This window comes from Primulina eburnea, chromosome 18 (genome assembly GCF_022965805.1).
Source record: "Primulina eburnea isolate SZY01 chromosome 18, ASM2296580v1, whole genome shotgun sequence".
In the NCBI taxonomy this organism is placed as follows: Eukaryota; Viridiplantae; Streptophyta; class Magnoliopsida; order Lamiales; family Gesneriaceae; genus Primulina; species Primulina eburnea.
In genome coordinates this window covers 2,976,156-2,989,508 of record NC_133118.1, presented here as the reverse complement: position 1 = coordinate 2,989,508, position 13,353 = coordinate 2,976,156, and the positions used below count along the sequence as shown (strand labels likewise).

The 13,353-nt window shown below is 34.6% G+C and overlaps 2 protein-coding genes and 1 long non-coding RNA gene across 4 annotated transcripts; 1 reads left to right on the top strand and 2 right to left on the bottom strand.

The window, feature by feature from the left end:
- The first annotated feature begins 1,101 nt into the window (after positions 1-1,101).
- Positions 1,102-2,717, top strand: LOC140820184 (uncharacterized). Its single transcript, XM_073180509.1, has 4 exons — positions 1,102-1,135; positions 1,759-1,898; positions 1,963-2,028; positions 2,108-2,717. The coding sequence occupies exons 1-4, from the start codon at positions 1,102-1,104 to the stop codon at positions 2,534-2,536; spliced, it is 669 nt and encodes a 222-aa protein (XP_073036610.1). The 3' UTR covers positions 2,537-2,717.
- A 210-nt stretch (positions 2,718-2,927) lies between these two features.
- Positions 2,928-6,107, bottom strand: LOC140819634 (uncharacterized). 2 transcript variants are annotated; one of them, XR_012115250.1, is made up of 5 exons: positions 5,573-6,107; positions 3,795-5,492; positions 3,568-3,714; positions 3,441-3,506; positions 2,928-3,361 (listed from the first exon to the last, which is right to left on the bottom strand). It is a non-coding gene; the product is annotated as an uncharacterized lncRNA (long non-coding RNA). The 2 variants fall into 2 exon arrangements; XR_012115249.1 differs by having other exon boundaries at positions 3,795-6,106.
- Positions 6,108-6,487: 380 nt separating this feature from the next.
- Positions 6,488-13,353, bottom strand: LOC140818996 (cellulose synthase A catalytic subunit 6 [UDP-forming]-like). Its single transcript, XM_073178976.1, has 14 exons — positions 12,830-13,353; positions 12,142-12,337; positions 11,618-11,826; positions 11,414-11,516; positions 11,174-11,324; positions 10,615-10,881; positions 9,977-10,322; positions 9,669-9,806; positions 9,453-9,578; positions 9,153-9,365; positions 8,801-9,074; positions 8,495-8,691; positions 8,047-8,397; positions 6,488-7,390 (listed from the first exon to the last, which is right to left on the bottom strand). Exons 1-14 carry the CDS (start codon positions 12,905-12,907, stop codon positions 6,809-6,811), a joined length of 3,231 nt encoding a protein of 1,076 aa, XP_073035077.1. The 5' UTR covers positions 12,908-13,353; the 3' UTR covers positions 6,488-6,808.

Sequence of the window (13,353 nt, the reverse complement as noted above, 5' to 3'; positions counted from 1 at the left end):
TTTTTAAAAATTATTTTCATGCTATGTCGATTTGTAAGAATGAGAAGAATTTTTTTGGTTTGTACTGTTGTGAAGGAATTTTCCCTCGTTGCCTCATTCATCAGCCTTCTCGCTGACTCTTGCATATATGTCTCTAAATTAGTGAAAATCCATTCATATTTTAAAAAAATAAATGTTATTTACGTAATCTAATGCCATAAATTAACATATGGTTTGATTTTTGTTGGCGGAGTTTTCTCTCTTTCTTTATTAATGGGTTATTTTTCTAGTTTAGTGGCTGATTTGTTTAGTGTGAATTTCAGATACGGAGGTACGTGTATCATGATGTTATAAGGCTGGGGATGTTGATAAACTAATGGATTGTGCTCAAGTGCAAGTAAAAATTGATATTTTCCTTAGTTTAATTCCCATTTTACAATCTAATTTTGTGGATATAATACAATGTTCTAAAAAGCGTAGTAAAAGACTTTTACATTAGATATATCTCGTGGACATCAGAAGAAGTGGATGTATAAAGGTCAAAACAAAACTTATAAATGAATGCTTCAAGAAATAGGATGATTTTTTGTATTATTTTGGATGACCTAGTTGATTGCCTCTTGTCACAATAACCAAAAGGGATGCAAAAAATCTATGGTCATGTACATAATTAGTGATTGATATTTGTTGTAATTTGACTGTTTGAAAAAATATATGGTCGTGTATACAATTATGATTTCAATTCCAAAATTAAATTTGATTGTATTTTCAAAATAAGTTATTTCGGTCGGTTGTACAACCATTGTTTTTGTCGATCATGTACCACCATCTCCTTGTTTTTTCATTTTTTTTGATAGGAAGACGGTGTTTCTGTTTTTTTTTTTGCCTTGTTTTTTATTTTAATAAATTTTATGGTACAAAATATGTGGACTAATTTTAGAAGTTTATGTTGTTTTTAATTCGGTATATTGATATTGTCACTTTTTTTCTTTTATGTAGAAATTATTAAAAAAAAATTGATGAAAATGATGTTCATATGCAGAGCAGAAAAGATGCAATGTCACGATGTTCTTCTACTTGTTTTAAAAAAATAATAAACAAACTTGAACAAAACTGAATGAGATGCAACGAGCAAGGATCATTGGTACTCCTTTTGGTAAATGGTTGAGGATGCCTAAGCTGTCTATCTACAGTACCCGAGTTGATGTCGTATTAAGGAATTTCAACATTGACTCCTTCTGTTTTATCTTTGGAAAGGGCATTGTCATCCCTTTCACATCATTCTAATTTTCTATCGTCATTGGTCTACCCCTATGGAGACCAACCTGTAAACCAAGAGCTCGGAACAAAGTCGGATTTTTTGTCACGCTATTTTGCTAGGAAGCTTATCAAAGCCACGAGGAAGTCGATTTCTGAAAATCTGTTGTTAATAGCCGAATAAGATGATAACTCACATTTGGATGATTTTGTTAGAATGTTTATTTTGTTTGCGTTTAATTGCATATTATTTCCGCTGAGTACCTATTTGACTCCTCGGTTTGTATTTTCTTACATTGATGATTTGACCAATTTCTTTGGATATTCATGGGGAGATGCTGCGCATAGATTTCTATGCGATAAAATTTCTGGACATATTGTGAAATCGGAAGGAGCATCTGGAAGAGAAGCATACTTGGATGGTTGTGTTGTCGGGATGACGGTGAGTTTGTATTATTTTTTGTAACTACTTTTATTTAAAAATTTTGTATCATAATTTTTATTTTATCATTATTTATGTAGGGTACGAAAAAATTCCTTCCATAGGAGTAGTATCCGGATCCCCACGTACATATCCTCGTTTGTTCAAGTGGTGTGAAAGAAAGATTCCGTTAAAAGTTGAAGAAGCGGAGGCTTTGCTCAAAAGAATCATTTGTACGAAGGTATTTTGTTATCAGATAATTTTTGAGTATTTGAAAGATGATAATTTTTTTTAATATCTGAAAGGTTTTTGACATCATTCCATTTGGTGAGGAATTGAAACTATTTGATCAGAGGGAGGAAAATGTAAAGGTATACAAATATATATACCAAATGTATTTTAGGATGTATTAAGAATCAGTGTTGATTTATTTAGGTGTTGAATTTTTAGGTGTCGTCTAAAATGAAGGATGCAGAAACAACATACAAAATTAAGATATTGGAAAAACTTGTTGAACACCAATTCAACAAGATTCAAATGCTTAAACAAATGTGTTGTCAATATGATGGAATGGTGACAAAGAATGTTGTTGTTGGTGGTCGGGTAGATTGTGAGGTGAATGTTGGAAAAAAAGACAATAAGAATGTTTCGTTTGAAGATTTTGACATCGATTTAGGTGGATACAATGGATTCCATGATGTTGATGTCGTTCAAAATGTGATTAAAGGCGATGATGTTGGTTTAACTGAGGTGGATGTGGAAGTAAATAAGGTTCACACAGAGGAGTCTTCGAGAGAGATAATAGATGAAACTAATGATGTTAATTGTGTATCTGGCTCACAAAAGAACACAGTTAGTAATGTTATTCTTCAATTGTGAAGAATGTACTTACAAGAACTAATCGTGTGAAAAAGAGAAAGTCAGACATGTTTGTCACTCCTCCAAGTTCCACCCCAAGACGCAAAACAAAAGCCATTGTAGAATGCAAAGAGTATATTGTACTTAGTGATGAGGTATCATGTACATTAATTGTTATTATTTTTGTTATGATTTGTTTAGAATGATTTCATTTATTTTAGTTGATAAAGACGAGTTAAAATAAATGAAATAATTCTAAACAAATCATAACAAAAATCATTATTACCTCATCACTAAGTACAATATACTCTTTGCATTCTACAATGCCTTTGTTTTACGTCTTGGGGTGGAACTTGGAGGTGTAACAAACATGTCTGACTTTCTCTTTTTCACACGATTATTTCTTGTAAGTACATTCTTCACAATTGAAGATATTACATTACAAACTGTGTCTTTTTGTGAGCTAGATACACAATTAACATCATTACTTTCATCTATTATCTCTCTCGAAGACTTCTCTGTGTGAACCTTATTTGCTGCCACATCCACCTCAGTTAAACCAACACCATTGCCTTTAATCACATTTTGAACGACATCAACATCATGGAATCCATTGTATCCACCTAAATCGATGTCAAAATCTTCAAACGAAACATTATTGTCGTCTTTTTTTCCAACATTCACCTCACAATCTACCCGACCACCAACAACATTCTTTGTCACAATTCCATGAGATTGACAACACATTTGTTTAAGCATTTGAATCTCGTTGAATTGGTCTTCAACAAGTTTTTCCAATCTCTTAATTTTGTACGTTGTTTCTGCATCCTTCATTTTAGACGACACCTGAAAATTCAACACCTAAATAAATCAACACTGATTCTTAATACATCCAAAAATACATTTGGTGAATATATTTGTATACTTTTACATTTTCCTCCCTCTGATCAAATAGTTACAATTCCTCAACAAATGGAATGATGTCAAACACCTTTCAAATATTAAAAATTATCACCTTTGAAATACTCAAAAATTATCTGAAAACAAAATACCTTCGTACAAGTGATTCTTTTGAGCAAAAACTCCGCTTCTTCAACTTTTAACGGAATCTTTCTTTCACACTACTTGAACAAACGGGGATATGTACGCGGGGATCCGGATACTACTCTTAAGGAAGGAACTTTTTCGTACACCCAAACCTACATAAATAATGATAAAATAAAAATTATGATACAAAAATTTTATATACAAGTAGTTACAAAAAATAATACAAACTCACCATCATTTCGACAACACAATCATCCAAGTATGTTTTTCTTCTAGATGCTCCTTCCGATTTCACAATATGTCCAGAAATTTTATCGCATTAAAATCTATGTGCAACGTCTCCCCATGAATATCCAAAGAAATTGGTCAAATCATCAATGTAAGAAAATACAAACCGGGGAGTCAAATAGGTACTCAGCGGAAATAATATGCAATTAAACGCAAACAAAATAAACATTCTAACAAAATCATCCAAATGTTAGTCATAATCTGATTCGGATATTAACAACAGATTTTCAGAAATCGACTTCCTCGTGGCTTTGATAAGCTTCCCTGCGAAATAGGGTGACAAAAATCCGACTTTGTTTCGAGCTCTTGGTTTACAGGTTGGCCTCCATGAGGTAGACCAATGACGATAGAAAATTCGAATGATGTGAAAGGGATGACGATGCCCTTTCCAAAGATAAAAGAGAGGGAGTCAATGTTGAAACTCCTTAATATGACATCAACTCGGGTACTGTAGATAGACAGTTTAGGCATCTTCAACCAATTACCAAAAGGAGTACCAATGATTCTTGCTCGTTGCCTCTCATTCAGTTTTGGTTCAAGTTTGTTTATTACTTTTCTAAAATAAGTAGAAGAACATCGTGACATTCCATCTTTTCTGTTCTGCATATGAACATCATTTTCATCAATTTCTTTTAATCATTTCTACATAAAAGAAAAAAAGTAACAATATCAATATACAGAATTAAAAACAACATAAACTTATAAAATTAGTCCACATATTTTGTACCATAAAATTTAGTAAAATAAAAAACAAGGCAAACAAAAACACTTCCTTCCTATCAAAAAAGATTAAAAAACAAGGAGATGATGTACATGATCGACAAAAATAATGGTTGTACAACCGACCGAAATAACTTAGTTTGAAAATACAATCAAAGTTAATTTTGGAATTGAAATCATAATTGTATACAGGACCATATATTTTTTCAAACAGTCAAATTACAACAAATACCAATCACTAATTATGTACATGACCATAGATTTTTTGCATCCCTTTTGGTTATTGTTACAAGAGGGAAGCAACTAGGTCATCCAAAATAATACAAAAAATCATCCTATTTCTTGAAGCATTCATTTATACATCCACTTCTTCTGAGGTCCACAAGATATACCTAATGTAAAAGTTTTTTACTACACTTTTTAGAACATTGTATTTATATCCAAAAAATTAGATTGTAAAATGGGGAAATAAACTACGGAAAATATCAATTCTTACTTGCTCCTGATCACAATCCATTAATTTATCAACATCCCCAGCCTTATAACATCATGATACACGTACCTTCGTATATGAAATTCACACCAAACAAATCAGCCACTAAACTAGAAAAATAATCTATTAATAAAGAAAGGGAGAAAACTCCCCCAACAAAAATCAAACCATAGATTAATTTATGGCATTAGATTATGCAAATAACATTTATTTTTTTAAAATATGAATGGATTTTCACTAATTTAGAGACATATATGCAAGAGTCAGCGATAACGCTGAGGCAACGAGGGAAAATTCCTTCACAGCAGTCCAAACAAAAAAAATTCTTCTCATTCTTACAAATTGACAGAACACGAAAATAATTTTTTAAAAAATGGAAAAATTCACAGTTTCCGAAGATCAATGAAAATAAGTTCTGCAATGAATAAACTACAAAAAATCGACAACAAACGTTGTAAGATCCACAAAAACATAAAAAATTTCGAAAATGAAAAATTGGAGAAACTCACGGTCTTTCTCACTTGATTCTGCTTGCTATCTCGTGCGCCTTACTAATGGTTCTCCGTCGTAGTCAGAAGACCCTTTCGGCCGATGGGTTTCTCCGATCGGTGAAGAAAGCGGCTAGGTTTTCTCAGACGAGCGTCGATTTCGTGGGTTGGGGGAAGGATTTTATCACACGAACAGTGGAGAGAATAGAAGAGAAATAATGGAGAAGTCCGGTTCAAAAAATATCTTAATAATAGAAGTCCGGTTTACGTATATTACTTAAATATTAGCTGGAAAAAAATTAAAGAGAAATTTAATCAATAATTGATTTAGGGAGTGCATCATATGATTTTATTAATTGGGGACTGAGCACACATTTTAAGTTTTCATGAGGTATTTTTCAACGATCCTCCTATGAAATTGATGGATCTTATTGATGTTCTGATTTTACTACTAGAAAACCACTGGAATGGAATCCAATGGTTTACTGATAAATGGATGAAGCTTTTCAATATCGATAACCGACTTAAAAATTGAACTTCGAAAAGAAACATAAGCTTTTGATCATTTCAACTCATGGTACATTTGAATATATGAATTTGAAATCCATGAATTTTGAGTATAATTTTATAATTAGCGATGAAATAATAAATCAAATTTTAAATTTTCATCATATTTGTTTATGTATTAATAATTCAAAATATAATAAATTTAAATGATAATTTTGTTGTATGAATTTGAAATATATACTAATTAACATAAAATATTATATAAAATATTATACGAACATGTAAATATGAACTTACAAGATGAATTTTATTTTATGGTCGTGTTTCTCTAACTACGAAAATATATTTTAAGATTCAAAAGAAAAATGAATACCTATGTTTTATTACGACAAATATTAATATTATTACTGATTAAAAACCAGAATTAAATAACACAAATTTTCAAATAATAAATCATTGCACAAAGATCATTGAGGTACAAAATTTATATGAAAAAAAAAACTAATTTTATTTTCTTTAGGGTTATCACAGCATAACTTATCCAAAGAATCAATAAAAAAAAATATAAATTGTGTGCTTTGGACCCTTTTTTTGTTATCTACACAACAAATCATCCTCCATCTACTTCTTCAAACCTTTTCCTTTTCAACTATACCTGGACGAATTTACACCAAACCTATCCGTTGTGAGAGTTTCCCAAGTAACTTTTCGACGTATAATCTCTCGAAACAACCAAATGTTTCCACTTATTTAGTCACAGTTCAACCCGCACACTTCTAAAACGATCCCATCTCTCGACACGAACGGGTTGATTCGTACCCACAATAACGAGAATATAGAAGCAAGAAGAATAGACCATACCACGATAATGGTGGGAACCCTGTCTTGTTTTCCCATAAAACCTTTGAGGAAAGGGTACAAATGGAGAATGACCCATATGGCGAAGAAAAGTCTTCCGAATAGTGGGCCCCATGACTCGTAACCATTGCTAATGGCATCTGAAATCCCAACTATGACCCCGATGATGTTGATGATCATTAGTGTCAGAGGAGGGATCAACAAAGATGTCCATTTGAAGAGGTAAAGCTCGGAAAAATCTCCATCATCGGCTGCTTTGGATGTGACGGTGAAGTTAGTGTTTACACCGGCCAAGACCTTGAGAAGCCCTTGGATTAGAGCGAAGAAATGGGATGAGACGCCTCCGATTACCCAGAACTGCTCGTTCCTCCACAGGTCATCGATTGCTACGCGCCCCCATTGCATTTCTAGGACACTGGTTACAGCAATTGATAAAAAGAGCGCCATGAAAATTATGCTGGCATAGTTGCTGATCTGTTGATGAAAAAAAGAAATATGTATGTTAAGCTAAAATGCCATGTATAGCAAGAAAGAAATGGGACTCTCCAACTGTAGTAATGACTGCCCGCTGTCGTATAGTTCATGGCGACAAAACTACTTACAACACAAACACCACGCTTTGATAGTTGTACAAAATAATAACAGCAGACAATGAGAGTAATTGTGGCACCTCAACATTTGCCCTAACTTACAATTCATTTTCTTTGAACACATGACGAAACATAATACCGATAATACCGGCTAAATTTTTTGGTATGATCGTAGATACTCAATCCTCTGTTGTCTAAATAAGAAAAATGAATTGTGCACGGAATTCGTGTATAAAAAAAAGATATAAAGTTCATGCATAGCTCTAGTCCTATCACGGGAAAAGATGGAAAAACTGAAAAACATATGTCCAATAAAAAAAATCATGAAAAAAATCACATGATTTTTTTTTTTTTTAAAAAAGGTTCTTTTTGTCCTGGAAAATATTCTGAGTATCATTTCAACCAAAATCTTGAGGTTGCCCCCCTAATCACAGGTTACTGCATTAGGAACAGTCTTGAGGTTTCAACGCGAAAACAACCAAAAGGTGGCATAACAGCAAACAGTCTGAAAACAGAGCTTAACTCTTGATAGGGTCTTACCTCAGGGACAATGAATTTTCCAGTAAGGAGGCAAACTGCTGGTAAGGTACAATAAGCAATCAATGGAATGGATGTCAATGGATAGACGACTGAGTTTATGTATGAAAATCTCTCGAGAGGTTTTAGACCACACCCGTATCCATACCAAATAGGACAGTGTCTGCTCAACAAAATTTCAACCGATCCCAAAGCCCATCGAAGAACTTGGTGCAATCGATCAGAAAGATTGATTGGAGCCGACCCTTTGAATGCAGGTCTTTTGGGTATGCAGTACACAGATCTCCAACCATGACAGTGCATCTTAAAACCAGTTAAGATATCTTCAGTAACAGAACCATAAATCCATCCGACCTGATTGTACAGTTAGCAGGAACTCATTATGTAAAATCTCGTATATATGGGCCCTTTGGAGTAACAAAAGAACTTTAACCAAGATCTGGATGCATACCTCTCTTCCCCATTCTGTTTTATCTTCATAGCCACAACTAATGACGTGAATAGATTCTTTCAAGAGTGATGCAGATGTTGCCTCCGAGGGGATGCCACCTTCTTCTAGAAGTGTTGAAGCTATGAAAACCGGTGATTGTCCAAATTTTTTCTCTAACTTTACCTGGGGCATGAGGGTTGATTTTTCACCATCAATTCCTGCCAAAAACAAGAACGCAATTACGAGAAGAAGAAAGCTCACATTTTTAGATTCGAAGATACGTTTTTGTATATGTGCAATACTTTGCTTTCATATTTTGTTACACACCTTTGACTCCTTCCTCGATATTTTCGAGAGCATGAATCTGGGATGAACCTTCCCTGCTCTTCATATTTTTCTTGTTATCCTTTGATTTCCCTTTCTTATTCTTCTTTCTTGATCCACAACAGCAGCAACACCATTTTGGCCAACAATTGCATGTTTTTCCAGGAGGTTTTGCCTTCTTAGGGGCATCATATCCATAAAGGGCTTGCCTTCGAAAGACGCATCCAGTTCCAACGTAAATTGGACCTTGGATCCCATCAAGCCCTTTCATATTTATCTGTTGGAAATCAGGATGGCATTAGTCTCATACAAATTCGTAACTTGTAATATGAACACCGAAAAAGACTATACATACATCAAAAAAGACAACGTTGCGATTTGAATATCTATCATGCCGATCAATTCCATCGAATCTTTGAGGAAATTGGACGTAGCATATTTTCTTTCCAGCTTGAGGATCCATCATAAAACACATAGCTTCTCTAAGAGCCTTGCTGTTATTTATATAGTGATCGCAATCCACGTTAAGTAGGTATGGTGCATTTGATATGACAGCTGACACCCGTATCTAAAATTACAAAATGTAAAGAATAACGAAAATAATAAATTCAATATCTAATTACATGAACTCGTATTAAAGAAGAATGAGAGTTACCAAAGCATTCATAGCACCGGCTTTTTTGTGGTGATCAAATCCTGGCCTTTTCTCACGAGAAACGTATACAAGACGAGGCAGCTCATTCCCTTCAATATCCCGGATGCCATTTTGACCCAAAAACACCTATTAAACAAAATGGTGGTCAAAAACTAATTTATTTTATCTGCACTATTATGATATTCAGGGTACAAATGAAGAACATGTTCACAATACCTGGATCATTCCAGGATGATCCCTGACATAATTTCCTGGCCAGGGAGTTCCATCCTGCATCGTCCAACCATCCTCGGGAACTTTCTGCGCCATTGCAACCAATCCATTTATTCGAACTTTAAACTCTTCGTACTCTCTCTGCAAGATAACAGTTGCAGCAGACTATTTCAGTGATCGAGGTTTAACCCCAAACAGAACTTACTCAAAGAATGGCTAGATTATGCTGGTGTCCGAGTAACTAGAACCAAATACAGTTATGTTTGATGGAAATTCTAATTTGCAAATACTAGAGGGAAAAAGTACAACACCTTCATTGCGCGACGTTCCCTCACGAATGTTGGTTCAACCTTGTCTCTCAAATAGTCAATTTTTTGAGTAAAGTACCATTCAGGAGCCCGGGGTTCAATGCTGAATTTCTTGCAGAATGGGACCCATTTTCGGGCAAACTCAGATGTCTCAGAAAGAGCTTCAAAAGTGAGCATTGCAGCACCATCATCTGAGACGTAGCACGTAACCTTGTCGATCGGATAATCCACGGAAAGTATGGAAAGAACAGTGTTTGCAGTAATTAGTGGAGGCTCTTTTGAGGGATCCACCGTACTCACAAATATGTCAACAGAAGATAGCTCAGAGGGCTTTCCTTCTTTCTCATACCTTACACAGAATTTCAACCATACCAACTTGAGATCATAAGAGGCATGAGATATAGATATAGCTCGATTTTGGACACAAGCATTTAGCTCAAAAGATCACTTTATTTACAATGATTTTATCAACAAAGAATTAGAAGCAGTTTAGTATACGGTTAAATAGTCAAATGGTTCTTTTTTACATAGAATATGAAGCAGAAACCTTACGAGAACTTCAATCATATCAACCCAGATAAGAGGGATGCATTACAAATACTGAAAAACAAATAAAGAAAAAATACAGCGACCACATATACCTTAGAGATAGTCTGTCGAGGTAAGTTTCTCGTTCAATTGGGAACCATTTCGGAAACTGATCGAATATCCATGACACCGCGAACCATATCTCACATATAACCGATGTCAGCCATAATCCATATGCATCATTAACAGGGTGGCGAATTCTGTAGTGAAAGAACAACCCAAGAATTGCCATTCGAAGCACAATGACTATTCTGTAAGGGCTTATCTTGCTTGAAGAAATTGGTAACTTCCTAGAAAGTGGTTGCCTCCCTTCATCCATCCTGCAAATAGAGTCAGGGGAATTTAGTACCATACTATTAAAGAAAGACATGATTAAATAAAAGTCTATAAAACTAGTTTTACATCCTTGAATTGCAAAAGGTTACACACTAGTTAACCATAAATTCCAACAAACAAACGAAATAGATACAAAAGTTACAAGTCAAAATTACTCAAATTCTACGTAATTTTCTAAGAAAAAAAAGTTTGCTGAACCACCAAAACCACTAAGTTGCCATAAGTGGTATTACTAATTACAAAGTATGAAAAATGGAACTGAAATAATGGACCGACTTGGGTAAATCAGGATCGTCTCCTTGATGCTCAACCATTTGAAGTCTATCATTTTGCTTTTTCTTCCACTCCTCCATTCTTTCCTTCCAAGCAATAGTACCATAGCCATATACAGCTAAGTCTTTCTTAGGATCCATTGGCCGTGGCTGCACTGAAATGTCCATAGGGGAATAACACTTCTAAGTTCTAACGAAGAAAAATAACTACAAACATACATATTGTCGAACTTACAGAACTTACAGGACATGGAAGAATCTGTAAAGGGCGTTGGATGAACTCGTCTTTCATGACCCATAAAGGAAGGGATAATTAGAGCATGTTTATCAGCCGAAATGGTATCATCCTACACCAAGACTCAATATTTCAGAAAGATTTGCAAACCGAAACAACATTAACAAATACACGAAAACGAATGATCTAGAAAAGCTGTTGAGGCCTAAATACCTCTTGGCCATAAGTAAGCAGAGGGATTTCGGAGATAACATGAGAAGGGTGCGTGTCCGAAGAATCGGTAATTCCGGAAGCACTCCGGCAGATGTTATTGCGACCGTAAATTCCAGATCCCGAAAATTGCGAAGGATCTTTCCTTTCAAATTCATTATCCAAATCATCAAATTCATCTTCATCTTCATCTCCATCAACCCTCGGACTCCCTGAAAATTTGAAGTGGCTTATGAATTAAACTATAGCCAAAAGCAACCAAACAGACTAGTTGGGAGCGGAGACTGTTTCCCTTGCCATCATATGTTAGTTAGTACCCGCATAAGATGTATTTTTTAAAAGATTTGGAATGTAATAAGCGACAAAAATAATAGATCTAAATTAAGTAAAACAGAGATCACCCCCTCTAAAAAACCAGTTTCACCCATGCATTAAATTACGTCTCATGGTCAGTCAACTGAATTCTATAAAGCAGTAATATTTGAGAGTTACTAAAGAAAAACTAGTAAATAACAAGAATTAATAACCTTTAATGCGCTTGTATCTGGTTCTGCATTGAGGACAAGCTTGGTTACCTTCCCTTCTTTCGTATTCATAGCAAGGTCTACAAACAGGGAAAGCACATTCATTGCAGGCAACAAAAGGTTCCCCATCCACAGTAAATTCAATCTCATCTCCACAAATCTGACATTTCTGTCCGGTCAATTCTTTGACGGAAGTCACCTAAAGTTAGAACAATTAACTGATTAAGGCATCGTGTCAAGAAATTTCAAGATTTACAGTTAATGAACTCATTTTGAAGCACAATAATGGGGGATTAAAGAGGTCTTGAATCAAGAAAAGTTGAACAGAAGCAAAAAATGAAAAAGAAAAGAAAACCAAGTCAAGAAAGCAAGTCATTTAGATATTGCAGAAATTGTATCAAGATTAACGAAAATAATGGCAATCTTTTTAGGGAAAAAACAAGTGGAAATGATGCAGGTTTCCATCATCAAACTGCAAAATTTTCAAGAAATTCGGAAGATCTGAGCTTCCACACACCAAAATGGCAAGAACACAGAGATATCAAGGCTAAAGCAGAACTTTCTTCACCCCTCAAAAACACATAAACTGAAGTGGACCAAAGTGATGAAACAGAAATTTGATCACGAACACTTAAAAAGAGTCAGATTTCAACAAAGTACCAACACGATTACACAATTCTCGGGCACTCACCTTTCCAATTTCATCAGCATTGATAAGTACAAATTCATTCCTGTTGTGTGAACCAGCCACAAGCCTTCCTGTGGCCATCCCAACAAACAAAAAAGCACTCCTCTTCCCCTCACACACACTATCACATAACCTCTTTTACAATCGACAAACAAAAGAGACGGCTACAATTACGCAATATCAATGAAAGCCCATTTTCAGACATCAAATAAAGAGAGAAAAAAAAAAGAAAAGAAAATGAAAAGATCAAAGCCCCCCTCCGATTAAACAATCCAGTGAAAATGAAACGTCAACACACATTAAAGAAAACAAAATATCAATGCATTTGGACAAAAGAAATGTGGGTTTTTTGTAAAGAAATTCTTGGGGTTGTTGAGTTGAGTTTTTCTTTATATATATATATATATATATATACACACACGTATATATTATTCTTCTCTTGAGAGAAAAACCCCGACAATGATAAAAAAACAAAAGGGTGTCCTTGTGGTGAGCTGGGGAAAAGCTGTAGTGTGTGGATCAGAGAA